At 45.6% G+C, this 22853-nt stretch overlaps 1 protein-coding gene across 1 annotated transcript in view; it reads right to left on the reverse strand.

The window, feature by feature from the left end:
* The window catches only part of HGD (homogentisate 1,2-dioxygenase), a 51769-nt gene extending 29330 nt beyond the window's left edge, over nucleotides 1–22439 (reverse strand). The window contains exons 1-7 of the mRNA XM_063446119.1: nucleotides 22294–22439; nucleotides 9548–9619; nucleotides 8018–8106; nucleotides 6800–6905; nucleotides 5944–6003; nucleotides 5296–5387; nucleotides 4683–4717 (exon numbers count right to left, since the gene is read on the reverse strand). Of these exons, the coding sequence (XP_063302189.1) occupies nucleotides 4683–4717; nucleotides 5296–5387; nucleotides 5944–6003; nucleotides 6800–6905; nucleotides 8018–8106; nucleotides 9548–9619; nucleotides 22294–22308 (469 nt within the window). The 5' untranslated portion in view covers nucleotides 22309–22439. The remainder of the gene's footprint in view (nucleotides 1–4682; nucleotides 4718–5295; nucleotides 5388–5943; nucleotides 6004–6799; nucleotides 6906–8017; nucleotides 8107–9547; nucleotides 9620–22293) is intronic.
* Nucleotides 22440–22853: the final 414 nt, after the last annotated feature.

The following is a 22853-nucleotide window of genomic DNA, read 5'->3' on the forward strand; positions in this document are numbered from 1 at the left end:
GGGTAGCTGTGAATGCTTGTGTGGGAAGATTGATAAGTCTGCAACTTAGGCTGGATCATCATGGTCTATGTTAGTAAGAACCCGCTTTGGAGCCAGGCTTTTAGTGTGTGTGTATATATATAGGTTTTCCCAGCACCTTCCTTTGCCTCGGTTTCTTCTGCACTTTTGTAGAGCCTCTCAAAGTAGATTGTGGTGCTTTCCGCTTGCAGGAGTTTCCACTTTGGGCCCGTCCTCATCACAAGCCGTGCTGCCCGGTGGCAGAGTGTGTGTTACAGCCGCTCAAATATTCAAGTCGTGTAACTACAAACAGGTTGGTGCTGGATCCAGGATATCCCCCACCGGTCAGGGATCGGCCACTTCCCCCAGTTGCTGGTCACACTAGGCCTCTGAGCAAAGTCAGGTTTGTAAAGTCTTTCAGGCTACTGCTAACCGGGCAGATGATGATGCAGGCTCGGCTAGTATCGGTCTGCAGCTAAATAAGATGTTTTCCGAATCGTTTGGAGATGATTTAGTCAGTTGTCATGAGGCTGAAAGACGTAGCTATAAGCAGACACGTCTGGCCATCTTGCGAGTCAGACCCTGCTCCCCTGAAATAAGCACTTTGATATAACAGGACTAAAGGGGGGCCTCCTAAACCATCTTAAAGCACTTCAGCATGCGTTGGGTGTTTGAAGGGTCTCTTTAATGGAAATTAGGTCTCTCTTCCTGGTACTATGAATCAGCAAGAGAAAATAATTTTCTTTATTTTGTTATGTTGATATTTTCTTCTGTTTTCCATTGTTTGGGAACTTGCATATACTTATGTACTGGCAAACTGTTCTTTGTGCACATGATCTTGACATATGTAGACTTTTTACAATTTGCCCTATCCATATTTTCTAGCTGTCCCTTACTGTGTGCAACATCATATCTCTTGCGCTAGTGCTCTGTTCTTTGGATGAGAGTCAACGTTATATTGCCTATGCTCCAACTCTTTGACTGTTTTCACTGTGCCTGATGGGTTCATTGGCTCATTGCATTGGCCTGGGTCATTTTCGCTTCTAGAACTCATACGTGGGGCAACAGGTGTTTTTTGTATCAAGCAGGAACATAGCAGATATTCTTGCTTTCCCATATTGGTAATAAGAGTCCACCTTTCATACTTTTTACTTCTGTCCTTGTGCTCATGCTATTTTTTTTATTGGAGCATTGATCTGCAATTTTAGTGCAAGGATGCATCAGGTTTTGCAAATCGATTTTAGCGTTGGTGATAGTATAGTTATAATTTTAAAGGGTTAATCCAAGCAACACAAAATTTGCAGTGGTCATGATGCCTGGTGTCCGTATGTGCCGAGTTTCACTACTAAACTTTGAACCTACAAAGTGAAACCCCTCAACTGGCATAAGTGTAAATCCACTTCTGGCATAGTCCTTAGCCAGCCCCGAAGAAGAGTTCTGGTTTGCTGACAAGTCATTTTATAGTTTATACTGCCGGCAGGTGTCCAATGGAGACATGGAGCTGCCTCTGTGTCACCCATGTCCTTCCCTCATTCCACCTCCACTTATCAGCAGAGAAGGATTGCAGCTGGGAGAACTTTGCCTTGTTTTTTTGGTAGGTAGTAACCCTTTAAGACAGAAGATGGATAATTTTCCTTAACTCCATCAGTATTTCTTCAGGATTTCTCTTTGTGCTGTGGTATATCTTTTGTCTTTTAAATATGAACAGTGAGATGGAATATATTTGACTTTTTTTTTTTTTTTAATACAGGATATGACGCCAGTCCATTATGAATATAATCTCACCTATTTTTTTCCTTTGTCTTTGCAGTTTGATCCTTCATTCCACCAACTTCTTCTTGAAATGGAAAATAGCTCTTGTTCTGGTTACTTGTGTTTTGTTCAACTCCACATTGCTCAGGTTTCACAGCTACATCAAAAGCCTTTGTCAGTTATAGAACATCCACCTCATACTGAATGTTATGATGTTTGTAAGAATTTTGTTTTTTTACTGAGATGTCAGTAAAGTAAGAATCAAGCAAGATATTCACCTCCTTTCTTTATTAAAGCTATGATTATATGCTCACCCACTGTCACTGCAATCTAATACAGACCACTATACACTAGAGGGAGAAAAACAGACTGCTGTATCAGACACATAGTAATAAGAGTCAGAATAGTGACACAAATTGGTACCTGGCAGCTCTAAGCAGTAGAGCAAGAAAATAAATATCAGCTGCTCCATTTAATTAACAAGGATAATTTTTTTTCCAACTAAGGACATATGATAAGACATTTGTATTTAAAGGGACACCCAGACTACTGCATCTCACCGCAGTGTCCCTTTCATTTTAGCCCTGCAGCTGCAAACTGTAGTTTCAGAGAAACTGCAATGTTTACATTGTGGGGTTAAGCCTGCCTCTAGTTACATAGTTCAAAAGAGACTTGCGTCCATCAAGTTCAGCCTTCCTCACATATGTTTTTTGCTGTTGATCCAAAAGAAGGCAAAAAAAAACCCAGTTTGAAGTGACAGTCTACCAGAGGCACTCTCTGGAGTTTGACTGACTGGACTTCCTCATGGTTTGCTCGAGGATGCCTAGCGTTTCCTAAAGCCCCATTGGAAATGTATTTATACACTTCATATCGTACTTCCCATTGTGTGGTTTTATTCTGTTAAAAGCAAATTCTACTTACATAACCATTTCAGGGTTATTCATTAAACTGATAATGGTTGGGGTTTCAAAACTAATTTAAAAAAGGACACTATAGTTACCTGAACAACTTTAGCTTAAAGGACCACTCTAGTGCCAGGAAAACACTCGTTTTCCTGGCACTAGAGTGCCCTGAGGGTGCCCCCACCCGCCCGGCTCTGGAAAGGGGTTAAATCTTAACTTTTTCCAGCGCTGGGCAGAGAGCTCTCCTCCTGCTCTCCTCCTCCGATCCTCCTCCCCGTCGGCTGAATGTGCACGCGCGGCAAGAGCTGCGCGCATTCAGCCGGTCACATAGGAAAGCATTCATAATGCTTTCCTATGGACGCTGTCGTGCTCTCACTGTGAAAATCACAGTGAGAAGCACGCAAGCGCCTCTACGGCTGTCAATGAGACAGCCACTAGAGGACATAGGGGGAAGGCTTAACCCATTCATAAACATAGCAGTTTCTCTGAAACTGCTATGTTTATGAAAAAATGGGTTAACCCTAGAAGGACCTGGCACCCAGACCACCTCATTAAGCTGAAGTGGTCTGGGTGCCTAGAGTGGTCCGTTAATGAAGCAGTTTTGGTGTATAGAACATGCCCCTGCAGCCTCACTGCTCAATCCTCTGCCATTTAGGAGTTAAAGCCCTTTGTTTATGAGCCCTAGTCACACCTCCCTGCATGTGACTTGCACAGCCTTCCATAAACACTTCCTGTAAAGAGAGCCCTATTTAGGCTCTCTTTATTGCAAGTTCTGTTTAATTAAGATTTTCTTATCCCCTGCTATGTTAATAGCTTGCTAGACCCTGCAAGAGCCTCCTGTGTGTGAATAAAGTTCAATTTAGAGATTGAGATACAATTATTTAAGGTAAATTACATCTGTTTGAAAGTGAAACCAGTTTTTTTCCCCATGCAGGCTCTGTCAATCATAGCCAGGGGAGGTGTGGCTAGGGCTGCATAAACAGAAACAAAGTGATTTAACTCCTAAATGGCAGTGAAATGATCTATACACTAAAACTGCTTTATTTAGCTAAAGTAATTTAGGTGACTATAGTGTTCCTTTAATGAAATAGAGAATGTTTAAAATTCACTTTGAATTCTTGCTAAATGATCACTTCAGTGAATAACCCTGTTAGAAACAATAACTAACAAGGACATTAAACACCAACATATGATACTCAAATCAACAAAACCTTAACCAAGAAGAGAAAATAGACTACAGAACTGCCTTCTAGTGTGAAATGTATCTTTCGTCTGTAGGTCAATAGCGGAGTCTGTAGAACGTACGATGGCTAAAGCAGTGGCATGTATCAGTGACCAGCTCTGTATCTATAGGGACAGCATAAACTCTGTCTGAACTAAGCCACTTCCTTTTAAATCTGAGCTGGGATTTAGGAAATAAGCTGCAGATAATTGTAGATTTCTATAAATAAGAAATTAAAGCCAATTTTTTTTTTTTTTTAAATTAGTCTGCAGATTCCCTCTCTTTCTATGGTTTCTATTGCTGCTGACTCACTAGGACATTAAAATGGTTACATTGTGACACTACCATGCAGCACCAGGCCCATCTATAAGAAAAACCAGTAACCGCACGTACACTTAGAGTATCCTGGTTTAAAGTGGAACTGTTACCTTCTGAGGCCTTTCCAGATTTTGCAATTATTACTTTGTGGCTTGCAGTGAAGTGCCAGCTGCCTGAACCCTATAGGTCTGTGCTGTATTCCTGAGAGTACAACACATCTATGGAAGAGACTGCAGGAGCCTCCCTCCCCCCCTTGAATTTCAACTAATGATGGATGGAGGCTCTGCCATTTTGTCATGGATAAGAAAAACAAGTTACTACTTTGTCTTAGGATATCTTTAGACTGTGTTTAAATCATACCAGTCTTTATAAGCAGTTGATAAATATTTACTGTTTATGAGATGCAAAGTTTTGGACAATTAACCACAAAGTGCTATATTTTATGTTCTTATAAGAAGGTTTTAAAGAAATGCAAATTAAAAGTAACTCACCAATCAGAAAATCCCCATCAGAGTTATAAAGACACCTAGAGGCAGAAAGTGAATACAGGAGAGATGGTTTAAACACATTAATTGCCATTGCGGTGGTACTAAAAACCTGTTCTAGAAGGCGACAGGAATTTGAAACAAAGAGCAGAGAATGTTTTATATTGGTTTAGTTTATAGATTTGGGCTGATAAATACTATAGCTATTGCGGCACCCAAGAGGAGTGGGAGTTTGGGGGCAGGGCTTATTTCTGTGACATTTTTACAGGAGCCTATTAATATTGAACCGACAACTAATATGCAAAGTTTTAGGTCAAATAAGCCACATTAGAAAGATCTCATTTCAAAGCTCCTGCTCTTTTCTGTGGTGTTAAGCAAAGAAATACACCATGAACATGAGGCCCAAACTGATTAAATACACATTTTGTAATTGGCTGTTCTGTCCCTTTTAATGATACATATTGACACAGAATGTTGCTGGGCTCAGGTTGGCAGGATTAAAAGGCTTCTAAATTGGGGTTATTGGTTCCAGTCCTGTCTCGGCTTCTAATGGGGTGAAAGAAAAAACAAAAAGCATTTGATATCCTGTCAGTCATTGTAACTGGTTAGTCATGTTTACCTGTTAATCATAGAGGTATTGCATGTGTAAATATGGATGCTGATCCCATTGCGTGAGCGAGCATCTCCAGCTCCACAGATTGTCTGCAATCCCTGAAATTAAGACATAATGGGAAACAAGAGAGACACACTGTATGTGAATACAGAACAAATCAGCCAACCAGCTCATATGAGGGGGTGGACACGTACGAACCCTGACTAGGTCTCCTCACTTATGTCTGGGTGGGTTATACAGTGGCTAAATAACATTGCCCATTGTATACCCCCAACCATTCCTACATAAAGGATCTCATTTCAAGGGTTCTGGAGCCTATTTTTGAGCAGGAAAAAAATATTTGATTTAAATGTTATAAATGGGATGATGTAGAATCAGACAGTGTACCAACCAGGGGCTTGGTAAAAACAAAAAAAACAAAAAAACAGAATGAATGTCAGAAAACTCAAAAATTCTCCAACCTGCATTACCTAACCCTCAGGCCATTCTAAACCCTGGATCTTGAGGCCCCAACAGGAAGGAAGCTGAAGGTAAATTACTATAAAAGTTTTATGATGGGACTAATTCTGCCATTAAAGTGGATTCCAGCCCCACCAATCAGAGGAGGAGCAAGAAAGAAACAGTAAAATATATCAAGGGGAACCAGACACATACCGTTACAAAGTCGAGCTTCTTCTCATCAGCTCGGGGAATCTCAAATGGCTTCCATCTGAGCTGCAAAGAGGACATAAAGAGATTACAACATTTACTGAAACAGGACTCTATTGTGGGAGAAACGCCACAGACCAGGAGAAGATACATTTTATGATGAAATCATTACGTACAGAATCTGACTACATACTATATACTGAACACCTCTGTCCCATTAATGTGCACAGACCATTTTATTGGGGGAACGCATCACAGTTTTTCTAGAACGGCCAGCAGCTATTGAAATTTTATTCAGTTTTTTGTTAAAGAAATTGATAGCACATCCCTTGTGCGTGTCTATGTCATGTCCCTCACTGCTAGTCTAGTAGCTGCGGATGCAAAGTTTCATTGTAACTGCACAAGATGTTTTTATATCCTGCAATAAGCAAAAACAAAATTAAGAAAATAAAAACACTAAATTGAACCTGCATACTCATGTTAAAACATTGAAAACTACGGAGTTAATTCTTTAGAAAAAACGCTAGACAAACAGTCAGTAAAATCAGTTGCATCAACATCAAACCTTTTTCCCTACATTTTATAAAGAATAAATATATTGCAATTTTACAGTGTGTGGGTTAGATGTGTGTGTTTTTTGGCAGGATAGTTTTGGTGGAACCAATCCTGCACCTACATCATACATGGATACCACATTTACGGTTGTGCCATCTAGAATATTATTTTTAGATGCACAAATTAACACCGGATGCCATAAAAGGTTGGAGCCGTTATTGTGGCCTTTGCTAAAACCAGACAGTGAGTAGTTTTATTAATTCCCATCCTTCTTCCCCACTGAATATGCAGTCACAAAACTAATTACTTGGTTGGGGTGCGGTTCCACTTCATCCCAGTTTTGGGTCAGATTTTTCTGCTCAAAGGCTTGAAATGGTTTGTGAAGAACAGATGGCAAAATACGATACAGCCAGCTACAGAACAAGGGAAAAACGAGGTTAGATAAAGGAGCAGAACTCCAGGCTAAGTGGACTTTTTTAAAAAACATTTATGGAGTAAATATGGGCATTATATCCCATCCAAAGCCCATGATATATTTGAAGTCTTGATTATCTCCTTGGGAAAGGATTAGGTCTAACTTTCCCACAATCTCTGCCACCTCTGTGCTGACAAATGAGCTGGAGATGTCCAACAAGCCATTTTAGTTCTCACCCAGTCTTGCTCATTTCTCGCTTTCCTTTCAATCACTGAGCTACCTTTGTAACAGGAAATTAAATGGTATTAACGTCTTAATCTGTAAACAGAATGAAAACTTAATCAGTGACGTACAGTGTGTCAACAGCGAACACTGATCTCACCTAAAGAAATTCAACATGAATAATTACTGCTTCTCATTGATGCATACCTTCCAACATTGAGATGGGGGGGGGGGGGGGGGTTGAAGAAAAGAGGCAGGCCTGCCCACTAAAACCACTGACATGTCTTTCTGCCCACAACCTACAGGACCACATACAGAATGCGGCTAATGCTATCTATGCACGGTCCTAGTACCCGCTGCAGAGCATGAACATGTCGAATGATGCCCAGAGACAATTCCCTAGTGTCAGAACAGTCACCCCAAACACAAAACATAAATCCACAAGACAAATATTGGACTATAGGACAGGAACTGGTTCTTGCATTGAGTGTACGGGTGTCAGCCATTGTAAATAAAGTTTGCAGTTATGACGACATGTGCCTTATCTCCTGATATACAAGATAAAACCACATGGGAATAGTGCTTTCAGACGTGGTGGAGCGACTTTCCCAATGAGACTGTCCTGGTGCTGTAAGGTGGCAGGGTTTAAAAGATGTGTTACTTTGTGTTTAAATTATTATTTTCAAGCTTGAGTGTTCCTTTAAAGAGAGAACAAGCTAAACACAAAAGTGAAGAGGGAGGCTCTGCGCGAAGGTATGACTGTCACATTCGGTACAGTTCTTGCTCATGTTGTACTGCGAGTCGCTGAGGGTACATAGTCATTGACATTTATTCTTCGCATAGCGGGATAGTCATTATAAACCAAATCCAATAAACATAGAACTGTACCTTCGCTTGTTAGAAGATCGAGGACAGGTAAAGGCTGTTCCGGATAACTGCTCCGCGTACAGACCGTATGGACACACCTGAGGATTGTTCTATGTACAAGAATAAGTAGGAATTAAAAACCCATGAGATCCAGGCACCGGCTCACCACAAACCAAAGCCTTGAGGACAAAACAGACACCATCTCCATAAATAGAAATTAATATGTAACATACAGATCGTAATTTTATATTTTATTTAAAAAGGATGATATCTTACTGGTGTCAGACATTGGAATACACAGATTTTTTTTTTTTTTTTTTATAATATATTAGATTTTTATTCAGTTTCCCCTTTATTCCAGTGTGAATTAGCAGGAACAGCAAGAATGTTATGGTGCAACACAATGTGTGCAGTATCAAAAAAGAAGATACACAAACCAGTATGCTCCATCCACTGTGGGCCAATCCAATTCTTCTCATAGATAAAACAGGATTACTATATTATATAGGAATCAGCCCCCCTGGTCTATGTGTAGACTTGTCAGTGACTTCACGACAGACACAGTGATGCGACATTCAGTTATTGAACAACTTGATTAGGACCTGACTGACAGCCACTAGAGTTTTATCACAAATGGCTAAGCTTGTACTGTTATAGACTGCATTAACAGACTCTAGATGTAGTGGTTTTTGGCGCTTCAAGAGCCCACCTCAAAATTCTTAAAATCTTAATTGAAAAAAAAATGTGGATGCCATCTAGTGGTTGGAAAGAATATTGCGGGCTTTGCAATATAAAAAATAAATAAATTAAACATTGTGAGTGGAGGCACTGCCAGCAACATACCTGGTAATGTGCTTTCATTTTATAAGTGTAGCGAGGGGTATTTAACATTTAACTAATTATTGGGAAGAAAAAAAAAAAAAAAAAAAATTGTGGTTTGGAAATTCACCTGTTCTCTATCCTTTACTTCTCAATTAATTTGATAATACATACGGTTTAAAAGACGAGGGGGGAGGGGGTAAGAGTTGAAGAATGGGATGTATGTATGGGCTTACCATCTAGGTTATTTTCCCTGTACTATATTACCAATTGTTTACATATCGTTATATCCAGCGACACACACTTTGGTATTTTGGAGGGAAACTCACATACGCATAGGTTAGTACACTTTTAAATCCAATTGTTTTAGGACTATCTATTCTGCATGGTCAATAAAACCTTTTTTTTTATTCCTTTCAGATATGCTTTTATTGCTCCAATACAAATTTCAAGCAGATTATCGTTTCTAGATTCACCCTGCAGTCCTCAGACAAACCATTCTAGTATATACCAAACACAGGTTAATGTAGGAATTCAGGTTACTTCCCACAGGGAACAGTCAAGCCACAGAGCCCCGGAGGTCCCAGACCTGTACTTGTATGGAGTGTGGGCCTCCTTATAGGTTATACTTCTAAGAAAAAAAAAAAAACACAAAGCTTAACCTTTAGAAAACCCAAACATCTTGGAAAGGAGATGGGGTTATGAGCAACAGTATGTGGGCAGTAAACTTACCTGTCCTTCAGGTAATGCCCCTGGGCATCGTGGATCTTCAGATGAAAACTCGTTGCCAAACCCAGGCATGTACTGGAAGAGAGAGCAGTGGGTTGTCAGTAACATTCATTGTTCCAGTCTTTTAATGGGAAGTTTTATTATAGATATTAATGGAATACACACACACACACTGAGCTATGTGGATTTGGAATGGAGTATCTGTCACAGCACTCTGATTGGTTGGCTTGAAATCCAAGCAGAATGCTCTGTGTCATTTTACACAGCGTGGGAAAGTTCTTTGGAATTTTCCCATGCTGTGTAATTTGACTCATAACACTAATTGGTTGCTTTTCAAATTGAAAGCAACAAATCTGTGTTAGGAGTCAAATTACACAGCATGGGGACCTGTGACTATGAGCGGCGGGTGAGGACCATAAATAAATAATGGGGGTACCTATAATATTTTATAGACTGTTTTGCAATTTGTGTTTCGGTATGTCATTTATTTCTATAATTTTTGTACCCAGCACTGTGAATCTTTTTTGTCAGATTAAATGTTAATACTTAATCAGCTTGTGTCTTTGTTCTCTGGCAGTATAGTGTGTACTAGACATGTGCAATTTGTTTCGTTCGGAATGCAGACGTGGCTGAATTCGGATAATTCCTCATGTCCCAAGTGCCGAATTTAGTAATGCCCAACCCGAATTGCCGAAGTTCTTTGGATTTCTGAAAAGTGGCAAAACAGGAGTTGGTTGGGGTAGGGTTAGGATAACCCTACTCATAACCCAACCAAAGTCCTGAATTTCGGAACGCCGAACCGAATAGTTTTCCCATGCACATCCCTAGTATGTACAAGGGATGTGCATGGGCATAAAAAAAAATTTGGTTCGGCACTTCCGAAATTCTGCAATTGCCTAAGCCTACCCCTAATCCAACCCCCAACAGGTTAGATTCCTGTCATCATTCCCTTAATTTTCCCTCCCTCTTCTGTTTTGCCACTTTTCAGAAATCCGAAGCTCTTCGGCAATTCGAATGTCCGAATTTAAATTCGGACCAAAACGAATTGCACATGTCTAGTGTGTACAAGGGTGTTAGAGTAGAAGGGATTGCAGGGGTTAATTTAGTAGTTGCTGGGGCTAGCAACAGGTAACCAGGGGTCCTGTGTCATAAACCCTTTCACGTCCACACTCTCCCCACTAGGCCAATAGCCCACGTTTGTGACAGAGGACTGGCTGTGGTTTCTGCAGGCTGGGTCCATACACAGATTATGTTGTAAGGGAGGAGATAGACTGGTGATGGGTTTGGCATGCCGATTTCACACATTGATTATGTTGTATGGTAGGAGGTGGTCTGGCTGTGGTGTCTGCAGGGAGACAGATCATCTCTGGCTGTTTAACTGTAAAAGTTGCTGAGTCACAATGTGTCAAGCAGAGTTTGAGAGTCCATCTGGTACCCATCTTAGATCTTGTTCTGGTTCTAGAGATATATCTACCCCTTAGTGCGTTCCTTGACTGACCTTTCCTTCATCCCATACATAAAATTCTAACCTTCTTATCAGTGGCCTGAAAAGTGCCCAGATTGCCCCTTTCCAGTCCATAATGAATGCAGTCAGACGGATTTACGTTACGTATTGCAACTCTCACACCTCACCGCTCTACACCAGTTTCCTATTCCATTTAGGATTCAGTTCAAAGTTCTTGTGTTTACCTACAAAGCTCCCCATTACCCTTGCATACATTTCCTACCGCATAAGAAGATATACTCGAGTCCCTTCACTCCACAAACAACCCGTTACGATCATGTTCTCGCACCTGCACCCCAGATTCTCACCTGCAGGACTTCTCCGGGATTGTTGCTGCCTTATTGAATGCCCCCCCCCCCCCTGCTACATTTGATTTGCCTTTCCCAGTCTGTGCAGTCCAAAACAAACAAACAAACAAACAAACAAAACCCTATAAAATCCTCACTTCTTCAGAGAAGCCGTCAGCTCTCCCCTTATAACCTTCCTCTGACGTCTCCAAACCCCTCATCCTTGACCACTTGATTCCCTCAACCCCTTAGATCAGGGTTAGGCAACCTTTTAGTAGTACTTACGTTTGCCAAAATCAGATTTTATGTATTTTGCCATATTCTGCTTGTGTTATTTATGGGTGGTGCAATTGCTTTGTAACATATTTGTGCATATGTGGGCTTTTATATTGTATATGTTCATGAGTAGTTTGTGGTATTGATAAGGGAATCTTTTAAGCAAACAAAGAAGTTTGAATGACTATCTGTTCCTGTCCAAATTAGAGATGTTTAAATTGCGTATACGCAGAAGTAAATTCACACTGACACAAGGTTCAGGTTAAATGAAAGAACTTCAGGAAATTTATTAGCATCTGAACAAAGCAGGCTTGCAAGCCCTTTTTAAAGATAAAATTACATCATTGTAAAATCAAGATAAGAAGTGAGGAAACATTGTCAATTGGCTAAGAGAAGAAGTGGTTAGTTAAATGCCCTCCCTGTTGGGTGTTACGTCTTACATCATAACTGACGTCATAAAGTTCTCCTCCAGATTTCAGCGCCATCTTGCTAGCACGAGGAGTTCTTTCGATGGGAGGGGGCATTTTGGCAGCTATCCATAAAGAGTAGCTGGTACCTTTAGTCTTTCAAGGTTAGTATCCTCAGTATTCTCAAGGCCTCTTTGGCAATTATACACTATCAATACTATCTGCTACAGTGTGTTCTTTGAATCAGAAGATTCTAGCATTTTCTGCTGACATGCTGTTTCTACGAACAAAGGAATCTTGTAAAGTTTAAACTACGAGGCATGAGAGCTGAATATGAGAATATTGTAGCCCATGGAACAGCGCAGTCAGGGGAGTGGGCCTTGACAGAGCCAGGAGTAGGCAGGGGAGTAACCAGTTAAAGGGGTGTGGTTATTGGTAAATGGGGGTTGGACTATAGGAGTATATTAAGCGGCCATTTTATGACTAAGGGACATTTTAACTAAACTGACACTTACCTGGTAATTGTTTTTGGCAGGTCTGTGTTGGTTTTTTCTTTTGTCTTGCAGATCATGGCATCAATGGAAGAAATCCTGGAGGGAGTGAGAGCTGCTGTGCGGGATAGAGGACTGGCCTGGCTTCACGAGCAACTGGGGGCTCAGGGTCCCCCCCTACAACCCCTGCGGCGGCTGCACGGCGTTCCATGAGGAGGGCGAGACCGCCCCAGCGGCTGAGCCCGGGCATGGAGCCCGAAGTCGGCAGACGGAGGAGCCCGTCAGCGGAGTCTGTTGGGGCCCTGGATGAGGTAGCGGGCCCCAGCGGAGTGGATGTACCGCGGCCGGCACCGTCGGTCCGACGCGGTGCTGGCCGGGCGCGGGCAGCAGCTAGGCCGAGGCCTACCACGTGGTGTGCGCCCCGCCGGGAGGCGGCAGGCGGGACGGTTGCGGCTGGAGCCAGGACCCAGAGCAGATCGGATGGTGGAAGCAGTGAGCGGTTGCGGCCCGGTGAGTCAGGGAATGGCGCTGGGGCTGGGCAGCGGGCGGGGGGCAGAGCGGAGGCCTCTAGTGATCAGGCGGTCCCCCTGATGGCAGGGGGAGCCCCTGGGCAAGGGGACACATCGGGGGCGGCCTCTAGTGGGGCCAGGTTCAGCACAAGGGACGCAGACGGCGGGTCCGCTCAGCCAGGTACATTGGGGCCGGCAGGGCCCGCGGCTTTAGCAGACAGGAAACGCCAGGATAGACAGGCGGAATCCCCAGTTCGCAAGGCGGCCCAAAAGGGGCCAGGTTCAGCAAGTCGGGATAGCTCCCAGGACTCAGCTCAGGGCATGGAGACAGGACGGGCTGGGAGAGAGCGGGAGGGCCGCAGGGGCGGCTCCCGGGGACCGAGGGGTCTCTCGCGGAGCCCTAGGCCGCATCGCAGCAGGGAGCAGCACGGCGTCAGTGCCAGGCATGACAGGAGGCAGGCTGACGGGTGGAGGGGTAGAGAGAGGAGCAGGTCTGCAAGCAGGTTTAGCAGAAGGAGATCGGCCTCAAGGGACCGGAGGTGGAGGCAGCGGCGCAGTGCGTCTGGGTCATCAGGCAGGAGCTCGCCAGGTCAGCGGCGCAGTGCTTACGGCCGGGAGGGCCAGGCAGGGAGACGGGATATGGTGCGGAACTACAGGCAGGAACATAAGGAGGTTGGGCGGGTATGTGATCATGTGGACACACTACCCAGGTGTCGTTCTCCTTGCAGGTCTCGCAGCACTACACCCGCGGTCCTGAGGCAGGGCCAGGCTGACGGGAGTCGGCGCCAATTGGATGCTCCGGAGCCAAGCATGGCGGACGGACGGGAAACGAACCCACAGCCTTCTGCGGCTTCGGGCTCAGGCGGTGAGTCAACTGTTACACCACACGCAGGAACACTATTGAATTGCTTGAAATCTTTCTTAGATTCATGGGCGGGTGGGGAAATGGCTTCACCTCAGTTTGGGAGAGTGTGGACGTGTGAGAAAGGCCAGGGGTTACAAGGTAGGGCCGTGGGCCCAACGCTGGATAGCGAAGTGGGGTTATCTGTGTCTGAAACTAGTAAGGAGTCGGGGGACAAGGTAGGTATTGGGGGCGAAATTACCGACGCTGCGCGGCAAAACGTGCACGTGTCTTTTTCGGGCCCATTAGGTTGTCATCTGAAAATGGACATCAAGGAGAAAATTTGGAAGGGTGAGTTTGTGGAGGTTTTTTCCTTGCTCCCGCTGGAGGAGTTCTTAGACATGAAGGAGGAGGACAAGAAGGACGCAAAGAAGGAGGAGGAGGAGAAAAAGCGTAGGTATCGGAAGATTCCTAAAACGTTTGGGAACTGGCTGCGGGCCTTCTGTATCCTGGCCAGCGTGATAGGGGAAAAGTCGCCGGATAAATGCTCCCAATTGTTTTGCTACCTAGATGGGATTGGGGAAGCGTACCGGACCTATGGCGGGGTCGCCTGGTGGCGGTACGATGAGCAGTTTCGCCAGAGGTTAGCGGCGAATCCCAGCATGCGGTGGGATCAAATGGACCTTCCCCTCTGGATACGGCTCATGATGGCGCAAAAGGCTGCGCCCTTTCAAGGGACGGCCGGTGCGGCCCCTGGGGGACCTGCATCGGCCGGGCAAAAGAAAGGCTTCTGTTGGCTCTTTAACGAGGGCCAATGTAAGTGGGGTGCGTCGTGCCGGTTTAAGCACGAGTGCTCAGGTTGTGGGGGTGCACACGGAGCCAGCCGGTGTTTTAAGCGAGGTAAGTCTGCACCAGGAGCGGGAGCCGTTGGAGCGTCGGCCCCCTCCGCTGCCGCGGGGGGCAACCCCGGTGAAAGTAGGCGAGATGCTGCCGTGGCTAAAACAGTACGGTAACCGTCAGGACGCTGAATTCTTATGGCACGGCTTTACGGAGGGTTTTTCAATACCGTTTCAGAGTAGGGATGTGGGGAGGTTATGCAGTAACCTCAAGTCGGTGGGTGAACACCCGGGAGTTGTGAGGGACAAGTTGCTGAAGGAGGTGCAACTGGGTAGGATGGCTGGGCCGTTCGAGGCTCCGCCGCTGCCTGACTTGAGGGTATCCCCGCTGGGGGTAGTCCCCAAGAAGGAGGCGGGTAAGTTTAGGTTGATTCATCATTTATCATTCCCGAAAGGGGCGTCAGTAAATGATGATATCGATGAGGCCCTGTGCTCCGTATCGTATGCATCATTCGACCATGCTGTCGAGTTGGTTCGGAGAGCAGGGCGAGGGGCTTTGATGGCGAAGGTGGATGTGGAGGCAGCATTCCGGCTCCTTCCTATCCACCCAGACTGTCACCATTTGTTAGGGTGCCTTTTTGAGGGTAAGTTTTTCGTGGACCTGTGCCTACCCATGGGTTGCTCCATTTCATGTGCGTATTTTGAAAAGTTTAGCACGTTCCTGGAGTGGGTAGTGCGCAGGGAATCGGGCGGGGGTACGGTGGTCCATTACTTGGACGACTTTCTGTGTGTGGGCCCGGCTGGGTCCGACAGATGTGCCCAAATACTGCGGGTGTTCCAGAGGTTAGCCCAACAGTTTGGGATTCCTCTGGCCGAGGACAAGACAGTGGGCCCGACCGAGTGTCTGAGTTTTTGGGGCTGGAAATCGACTCGGTCGTGGGGGAATGTAGGCTGCCGGAGGAGAAGTTGAGGGTGCTCCGCCAGCAGGTGCACGCGATAAAGGGCGCTAGGAAAGTTACGCTGCGGGGACTGCAGTCCTTGCTCGGCAGCCTTAATTTCGCTTGTAAGGTGATCCCTATGGGAAGAGTTTTTTGTAGATTGCTGGCTAGGGCTACCTGTGGGGTCCGTCTGCCGAGTCATTACATCAGGGTGTCGGTGGGTATGAGAGAGGACTTGGACATATGGGACCGCTTCCTCACTGAGTTTAACGGACGGGTGTTTTTCAGGGATGTGATGAAGGCATCTGGCGAAGCCGGGCTGTTTACGGACGCCTCGGGGAGCGTTGGCTTTGGGGCAAGTGGTGTGCCGAGGTTTGGCCTGAGGCTTGGTCCGAGAGCCCCTTGATTCGGAACCTCGCCTTTTTGGAGCTTTTTCCAGTTGTGGTAGCGGTGTCACTATGGGGCGAGGAGCTCAGGGACAAGAAAGTTATCTTCCACTCTGATAATATGGCAGTGGTACAGGTGATTAACAGTCTATCGGCTTCGTCCCTGCCAGTGGTTAGGTTGTTGCGGCAGCTAGTGCTCTTGTGTATGTCTTGGAACATTGTCTTCCGGGCACGGCACGTGCCGGGGCTGCTGAATGTGGTCGCTGACGCTCTGTCTCGTTCACAGTGGGTGCGGTTCCGGGAAGCAGCGCCGGACGCACAAGCGACAGGGCAGGCATGCCCGGAGGAGATGTGGCGGCTCGGGACGTTGTGCTTGGGCGATACATAAGGAGCTCACTGGCGCCGGGGACTTGGACCGCTTATACTAAGGTTTGGTGTGAATGGGAGGAAATGTTGTCCCAGGCGGGAGCAGGCGATTCTGCAGCTGGTAGGTTGGACACGCTGTTGTGGCTTCTTTGCAGGTTGGTGGCAGGTGGGTCATCCCCTTCTAGGGTGGAGCGCTACATGTCTGCGTTAGCCTTCCTGTTCAAGTTTAACGGGTGGGAAGACCTGACCAAACATTTCTTGGTAAAGCAAACTTTGAAGGGTTTCAAGAAGGGCAGGAGGTCTGTGGATACGAGGAGGCCTGTGTCCTTTGCCACCCTTCAAGGGTTGGTGGGGTTGTTGAACGAAGTGTGTAGTTCGGCATTTGAAGTAACTGTGTTCTCTGTGGCTTTCGTGTGAGCTTTCTTTGGGGCTTTTCGTATTGGCGAATTGGTGAGCGCCAATAGGTCGGGGGCATCGGGCCTCCGGTATGAGGATGTGGCTATAGAACAGGACAAGGTCGTGATTTGGCTCCGGCGCTCGAAGACGGATGTCTTCGGAAAAGGTAAGAATGTTGTCCTGTCCTCACTACCAGGGTCCCCGGTGTGCCCGGTTGCGTGTGGGGACGTGTTTTTACGGGTTCGCCCGCAGGTTGGTGGTTGCTTCCTGATTCACGAGGATGGGAAGGCGCTGTCGCGCTTTCAGTTCTTGCGAGTCTTCCGCATGGGGTTGACGAGATTGGGCTTGCAGCCCGGACAATTTGGTACGCACTCCTTCCGTATCGGGGCTGCGACTGAGGCGGCGCGGCTCGGGCTGGGGGAGGAGCGGATAAAGCAGATTGGGAGATGGGAATCCATCAGGTTCCGTGCATATGTAAGGCCGGAAAGGTTGGTGTGAATGGAATGTTGTGGATGTGGGAAAAGGGTGCTCTGCCGGTTAACTGAATTTGTTTCCTTTCAGGCTTGGTCGCTTGGCTGGTGGGTCACTCGTTTGTCTACTGGGCGGAGAAGAGGGCCGCAGTTCGGAGACAAGGCACACAACTGGGTTTTCTTCTGGACACAGTGGACCTTCGGTGGTTTGGTTTTAGGGGTTTCAGCTGGCAGAGTATAAGTGGTGAAATTTTTGGGATGTTGTCCAAGGGGTTTGCCCCGGATATACTGTTGATTCACGGTGGGGGCAATGACTTAGGTTTGGTCCCCCAGAAGGTGTTGGTCAGGAGAATGAAGAGGGACCTGGACAGGGTGAGGGCTCTGGTCCCAGGAGTTACAATAGTTTGGTCTGAAATGGTGCCGCGGTTGAACTGGAGGCATGCCAGGGACCCGGCGGCTGTGGCACGTTGCCGTGGTAAAGTAAATAAGGCCATGTCTGTCTTTATTAGGAGACTAGGGGGGGTCCCAGTGAGGCACTTTGAATTGGAGGGCGGGTTGCCCGGTTATTTTAGGCGGGATGGTGTGCACCTGTCTGATGTGGGGTGTGATCTACTAAACTTAGGATTCCAGGAGGGTATTTCCAAAGCCCTATTTATGTGTGGTGGGGGTCGCTCGAGACATTAAGGGGTCAAGTCTCTTGCTATGGCGGGATAGGGCTTGGGTAATTGGAAGGTAGGAGGAGTATAAATTGGTTAGGCTGGATTAAACTGGAGTGTGAAATGGTTTGTGGGTTCGAGCTCATCGGTGGCTCCGAACCAGGTGGTGTAGGGGGGTCTCGGTACACCCCTACAGTTTAAAAAGTTATGGATATGGGGCCTCTTTGGTAGGCCATATGTTATGTGTTATTGGTTATTTATAATGTTATTTATTGTTATTGGCGGGGTCATTGCCGGGGGTAATTTATGTACGGTGGGGGGTGGAGGTATATTTACTTTTGTGGCAATGACCCCAATTTGTTACCTTGTTTGTAATAATAAATAAAGCTGTGGACTTTTTTATTCCAACAGAAATACGGTGTCTGTAAGTTATTGGGGGGTTTGGGGTAAACAGCGCACCTGCCGAATAATCGACTGTGCGCATGTCATGTAGCCCATGGAACAGCGCAGTCAGGGGAGTGGGCCTTGACAGAGCCAGGAGTAGGCAGGGGAGTAACCAGTTAAAGGGGTGTGGTTATTGGTAAATGGGGGTTGGACTATAGGAGTATATTAAGCGGCCATTTTATGACTAAGGGACATTTTAACTAAACTGACACTTACCTGGTAATTGTCCCTCCCACCCTCCCTGTTGTTTTGGAGTTCCCGTTTGGTCACAGCGGCGGGATAGGGCTTGGGTAATTGGAAGGTAGGAGGAGTATAAATTGGTTAGGCTGGATTAAACTGGAGTGTGAAATGGTTTGTGGGTTCGAGCTCATCGGTGGCTCCGAACCAGGTGGTGTAGGGGGGTCTCGGTACACCCCTACAGTTTAAAAAGTTATGGATATGGGGCCTCTTTGGTAGGCCATATGTTATGTGTTATTGGTTATTTATAATGTTATTTATTGTTATTGGCGGGGTCATTGCCGGGGGTAATTTATGTACGGTGGGGGGTGGAGGTATATTTACTTTTGTGGCAATGACCCCAATTTGTTACCTTGTTTGTAATAATAAATAAAGCTGTGGACTTTTTTATTCCAACAGAAATACGGTGTCTGTAAGTTATTGGGGGGTTTGGGGTAAACAGCGCACCTGCCGAATAATCGACTGTGCGCATGTCAAGTATTAAAAGGGGCCCAGTAAGGATTATATAGTTTATAAGGGGCCTAATAATGGATATAAGTTATAAGGGGTTAATAATTCTACAACAGTATTATGATACCCGTGTATGGATGCTGCTGGTGTAACTGTATGTGTGGGTGATATGTAACATTGTGTGTATGTGAGAGGCTGTGTGTTGTGTGTTTATGTGGATTGTTTGTGGGGAGTGTGACTGTGTGCGCGGTTTGTATAAGGAGGTGTGTTTTTCTGCAGCTCTGTGGAAATCAGTGTGGGTGGCTTTCCTGGGTCCAGTGGGAGCAGAATCGGATCAGGTGCTCTGATCGCTGCTTCAGGCTGCTCTACTTCAGTGCAGATTCCCATTCACAAGTGCTACACTGCGTAAATTGACTAAATCACCGCTTGGGTTGCACTAGCAAAGATCTGAAGTCTCACTGGGACCCCTGATAGGTCAGCGCCTGGAGTGCCGTGCATGGCACACACGCCATCGGTTGCTGACCCCTGCCTTAGATTGTAAGTCCATCTGGGCAGAGCCCTCTTCACCTACTCTTCCCATATTGTCTTTTAAAATTTTGTCCCACAATTATCCCTACAGTATGTCAGACATGTTTAGTTAGAATTGAGGGTTTGTCTTGTTTGCCTATTGTACAGCACTGCAGAATATGTTGGCGCTATATAAAATTGTTTGAATGTAGTTACATGCACCGGTCTCGTACTCATTCACCCAGGCACACGTCTGGTCACATACAGTCCCATCCTGCCCCCCTCCCAGCGACACTGAATTACACATAATCACCAAGAAAGTGCCATGCACCTTCCCTCATTTGCCTACCCACCATAACCAGTCACCCACCTTGTCACATTCTGCCATCATCCACCACTCTGTTCACAACCTCCCAGTCACCTACACCCCCCCCCCCCAACCTATCCACCAACACAGGTAAATTCACCTACCCACATTTTGTACAAGCTCACATACATAAATAAGCAGAACCTTGTACACACATACCGTGAGACCTGCCCCTCTAGGCTGGCTTAGGAGGATGGGATTGGGAAGTGTGTTCCACCAACATCTGCAGTGTTCTGGTTAAGCATTACCAGTGACCCCATTTCCCTTGATTTTAGGAGACTACATTATCTACAATGCCCTTCATGGTGACAGGGATGAGGCCTATGAGATGTGGAACTAAAACAGCAAGTTATCCCCATCCACGTACAAAATGGAAAAGTCCTGCTCCCAGGGGTTGTGAACCTCTATACAGAATGGGCTATTGGCTCCGAGTCGTGTCTGTTAGACCCTGCGATGCTCATTGGTGTTGGGATATTGGAGATTAGACGTCAGATTAAAAAGGGGTTTGAAGACGAAACCGCTTCCATAATACATTCTATGCTTCATTATTCGTCATGACGGTACAGATAGACTGCTCTGATGTCTAGTGACCCTTTCAGCTTATGCTCCCGTTCACGGTGTCAGAGCAGCTTATAAGTGCAGTGTGGCCCAGGAACCACAGTAAGAGGTCATACGTCACCCATCATTCAAAGCGGGAGAAATGCTAAATAAAGAGTACCATATCGATACAGAGCTAGTAACCCAGCCAGAGAAATTTTAAATTCCCAACAATTCTCACTTTAGGAATAACCCTATCTGTGCGAGTTTTCCTTCAGACAGCGGTCAGTAATATTCAGCATGAGCCTATTAAGGATGAGCCTGACTGGGCAGGAAGGAGTTAATCAGTTTGGGAAGAGGTTTCCACTTTGGTGCCAGAAGCTGCAAGGTTCCATGTGGCGAAACAGCTGGGCAGATGTCAGACAGAAGGCTCTGATTGGCTGTGGGGAAAACGCCCCTCTCCCCACCACCCTCTCCAAACCGCTGTCAGACAAAGTGCATCCTGCACCAGCGGGGTCCAGGGGACAGGGGGAATGTCATATAGCACTCAGTCAAAGGCTGACCACATCCAGGCAGGAGAGACTGCCCAGCGAGTTTAACCTTTGGAATGTCACACTGGTATTTAATTCAACCATCCAATCACTTCATACACACAATATCATATAGATTATAGCCAAACACCTCCTCCCCCAGCCCCCTAACCCCCCCCCCCCCATTGCACAGCCAGAGAATGTTATGACAGTACTTCAATACTTTAACCCCCTCGACTAGCGAGCACAAAACAGACAACCACCCCCAATATTCTGTTAGATTGCTTTCATGAAATTTCTACTCATTAAACATAAGACAATTGACATCACAATCCAGTTCATACAAGGCAAAAACATCATACCTCCCAAGTGTCCCTATTTAGTTGGGACAGTCCCTATTTGGGGGGGGTTCTTTCCCAAAGCCCTTCTTTTCTAGGAGCTCCATATTGTTGGTGTGTCAGTGTATAACAGAGCTCCACAGCAATAATACTCCCAGTAATGTGTCTGAGTGTATAACAGAGCTCCACAGCAATAATACTCCCAGTAATGTGTCTGAATGTATAACAGAGCTCCACAGCAAAATTACTCCCAGCAATGTGCAGTAAGTGTATAACAGAGCTCCACAGCAATAATACTCCCAGTAATGTGTCTGAGTGTATAACAGAACTCCACAGCAATAATACTCCCAGTAATGTGCCTGAGTGTATAACAGAGCTCCACAGCAATAATACTCCCAGTAAGTTACACCTCCAGCAGCTAAGGGGTTAATCTGTATATGGGCACATACAGACTCCAGTCGAGGTGCTCGGAGTAACCCTTTGAACATATGGAAGAAATTGAAAGCTGCTTTTCTAACAGTGGAGGAGAAATGGGTCTGAAAGTAATGCACGCTTTGTTTATTTTAAATCAATACATTGATAGGGACACATTACTGAGAAAAAAAAACAAAAAAACAAAAAAACACCTAAACAGAACAGGAAAATAAAATTATGCGAGAAGGGCATTATAATTTTGCCGAAGACCTTCACCTTTATTTACTAAAGATGGGATTTTAAGTTAAATTCAAACTTAAGGCTAAAATAAACAAACTGGAAGTATAGTTGACAGAATTTCTCTGTTTCAGCTGCTTTAGCCTTTAATTTGAGAATCCCTTTGAATTGTCACTTTAGGGACGAACCATGTTTGCATTCTCTGCGATTCCCCAACAATTCACACTTTATCCAATATCTTGGTATAAACCCCGAGAATTCCCAGCAGGATAACAATCTCTCGTCACTAACGGGAATATTAGCAGTTTGTAACTGCAAATCTCACCTTAAGTTCTGCCATTGCTGCGAGATGACCGACACGATGTCACTATCTTCACTGCTCGTCTGCAGAGACACCGCCAGATATTTAAACTGTTCCGCAATGTGGATTTAATTAAACACAGGCCAACTTGCTCTTGCACAATCTGAGAGAGATCACAGGGCTGGAGGGGCAGTGGCTGATATAGCACACATGATTGGGATCCAGGATAATAACAAGGCAGGAGTGGGTTATTGATTATCTTAACCATCACAGCTTGACTGCACGTTGGACTTGTGTACCTTTTAACCTGCGCCAAATCGATCCATGCAGGATTTACCTGTGCAGTTTTATTCAGTGAATACGATGAAAAGCATTTTGTGCACAAGCCTAGTGCACCCTAATCCTTCGGATAATTAACCATAATTTCCGTTTTAGTTTATAGACCCCAAGATTCGACATGTTACTATCATCACATCCCTAAACATATCTTTATCTAGAGCAGGTAGACCCCCAGATGTTCTAGAACTACAACTCCCATGATGCGTTGCATGTCTTTGAAAGGACAAAGCATCATGATAGCTGTA

Source organism: Pelobates fuscus, chromosome 1 (genome assembly GCF_036172605.1).
Source record: "Pelobates fuscus isolate aPelFus1 chromosome 1, aPelFus1.pri, whole genome shotgun sequence".
NCBI classification, from domain to species: Eukaryota; Metazoa; Chordata; class Amphibia; order Anura; family Pelobatidae; genus Pelobates; species Pelobates fuscus.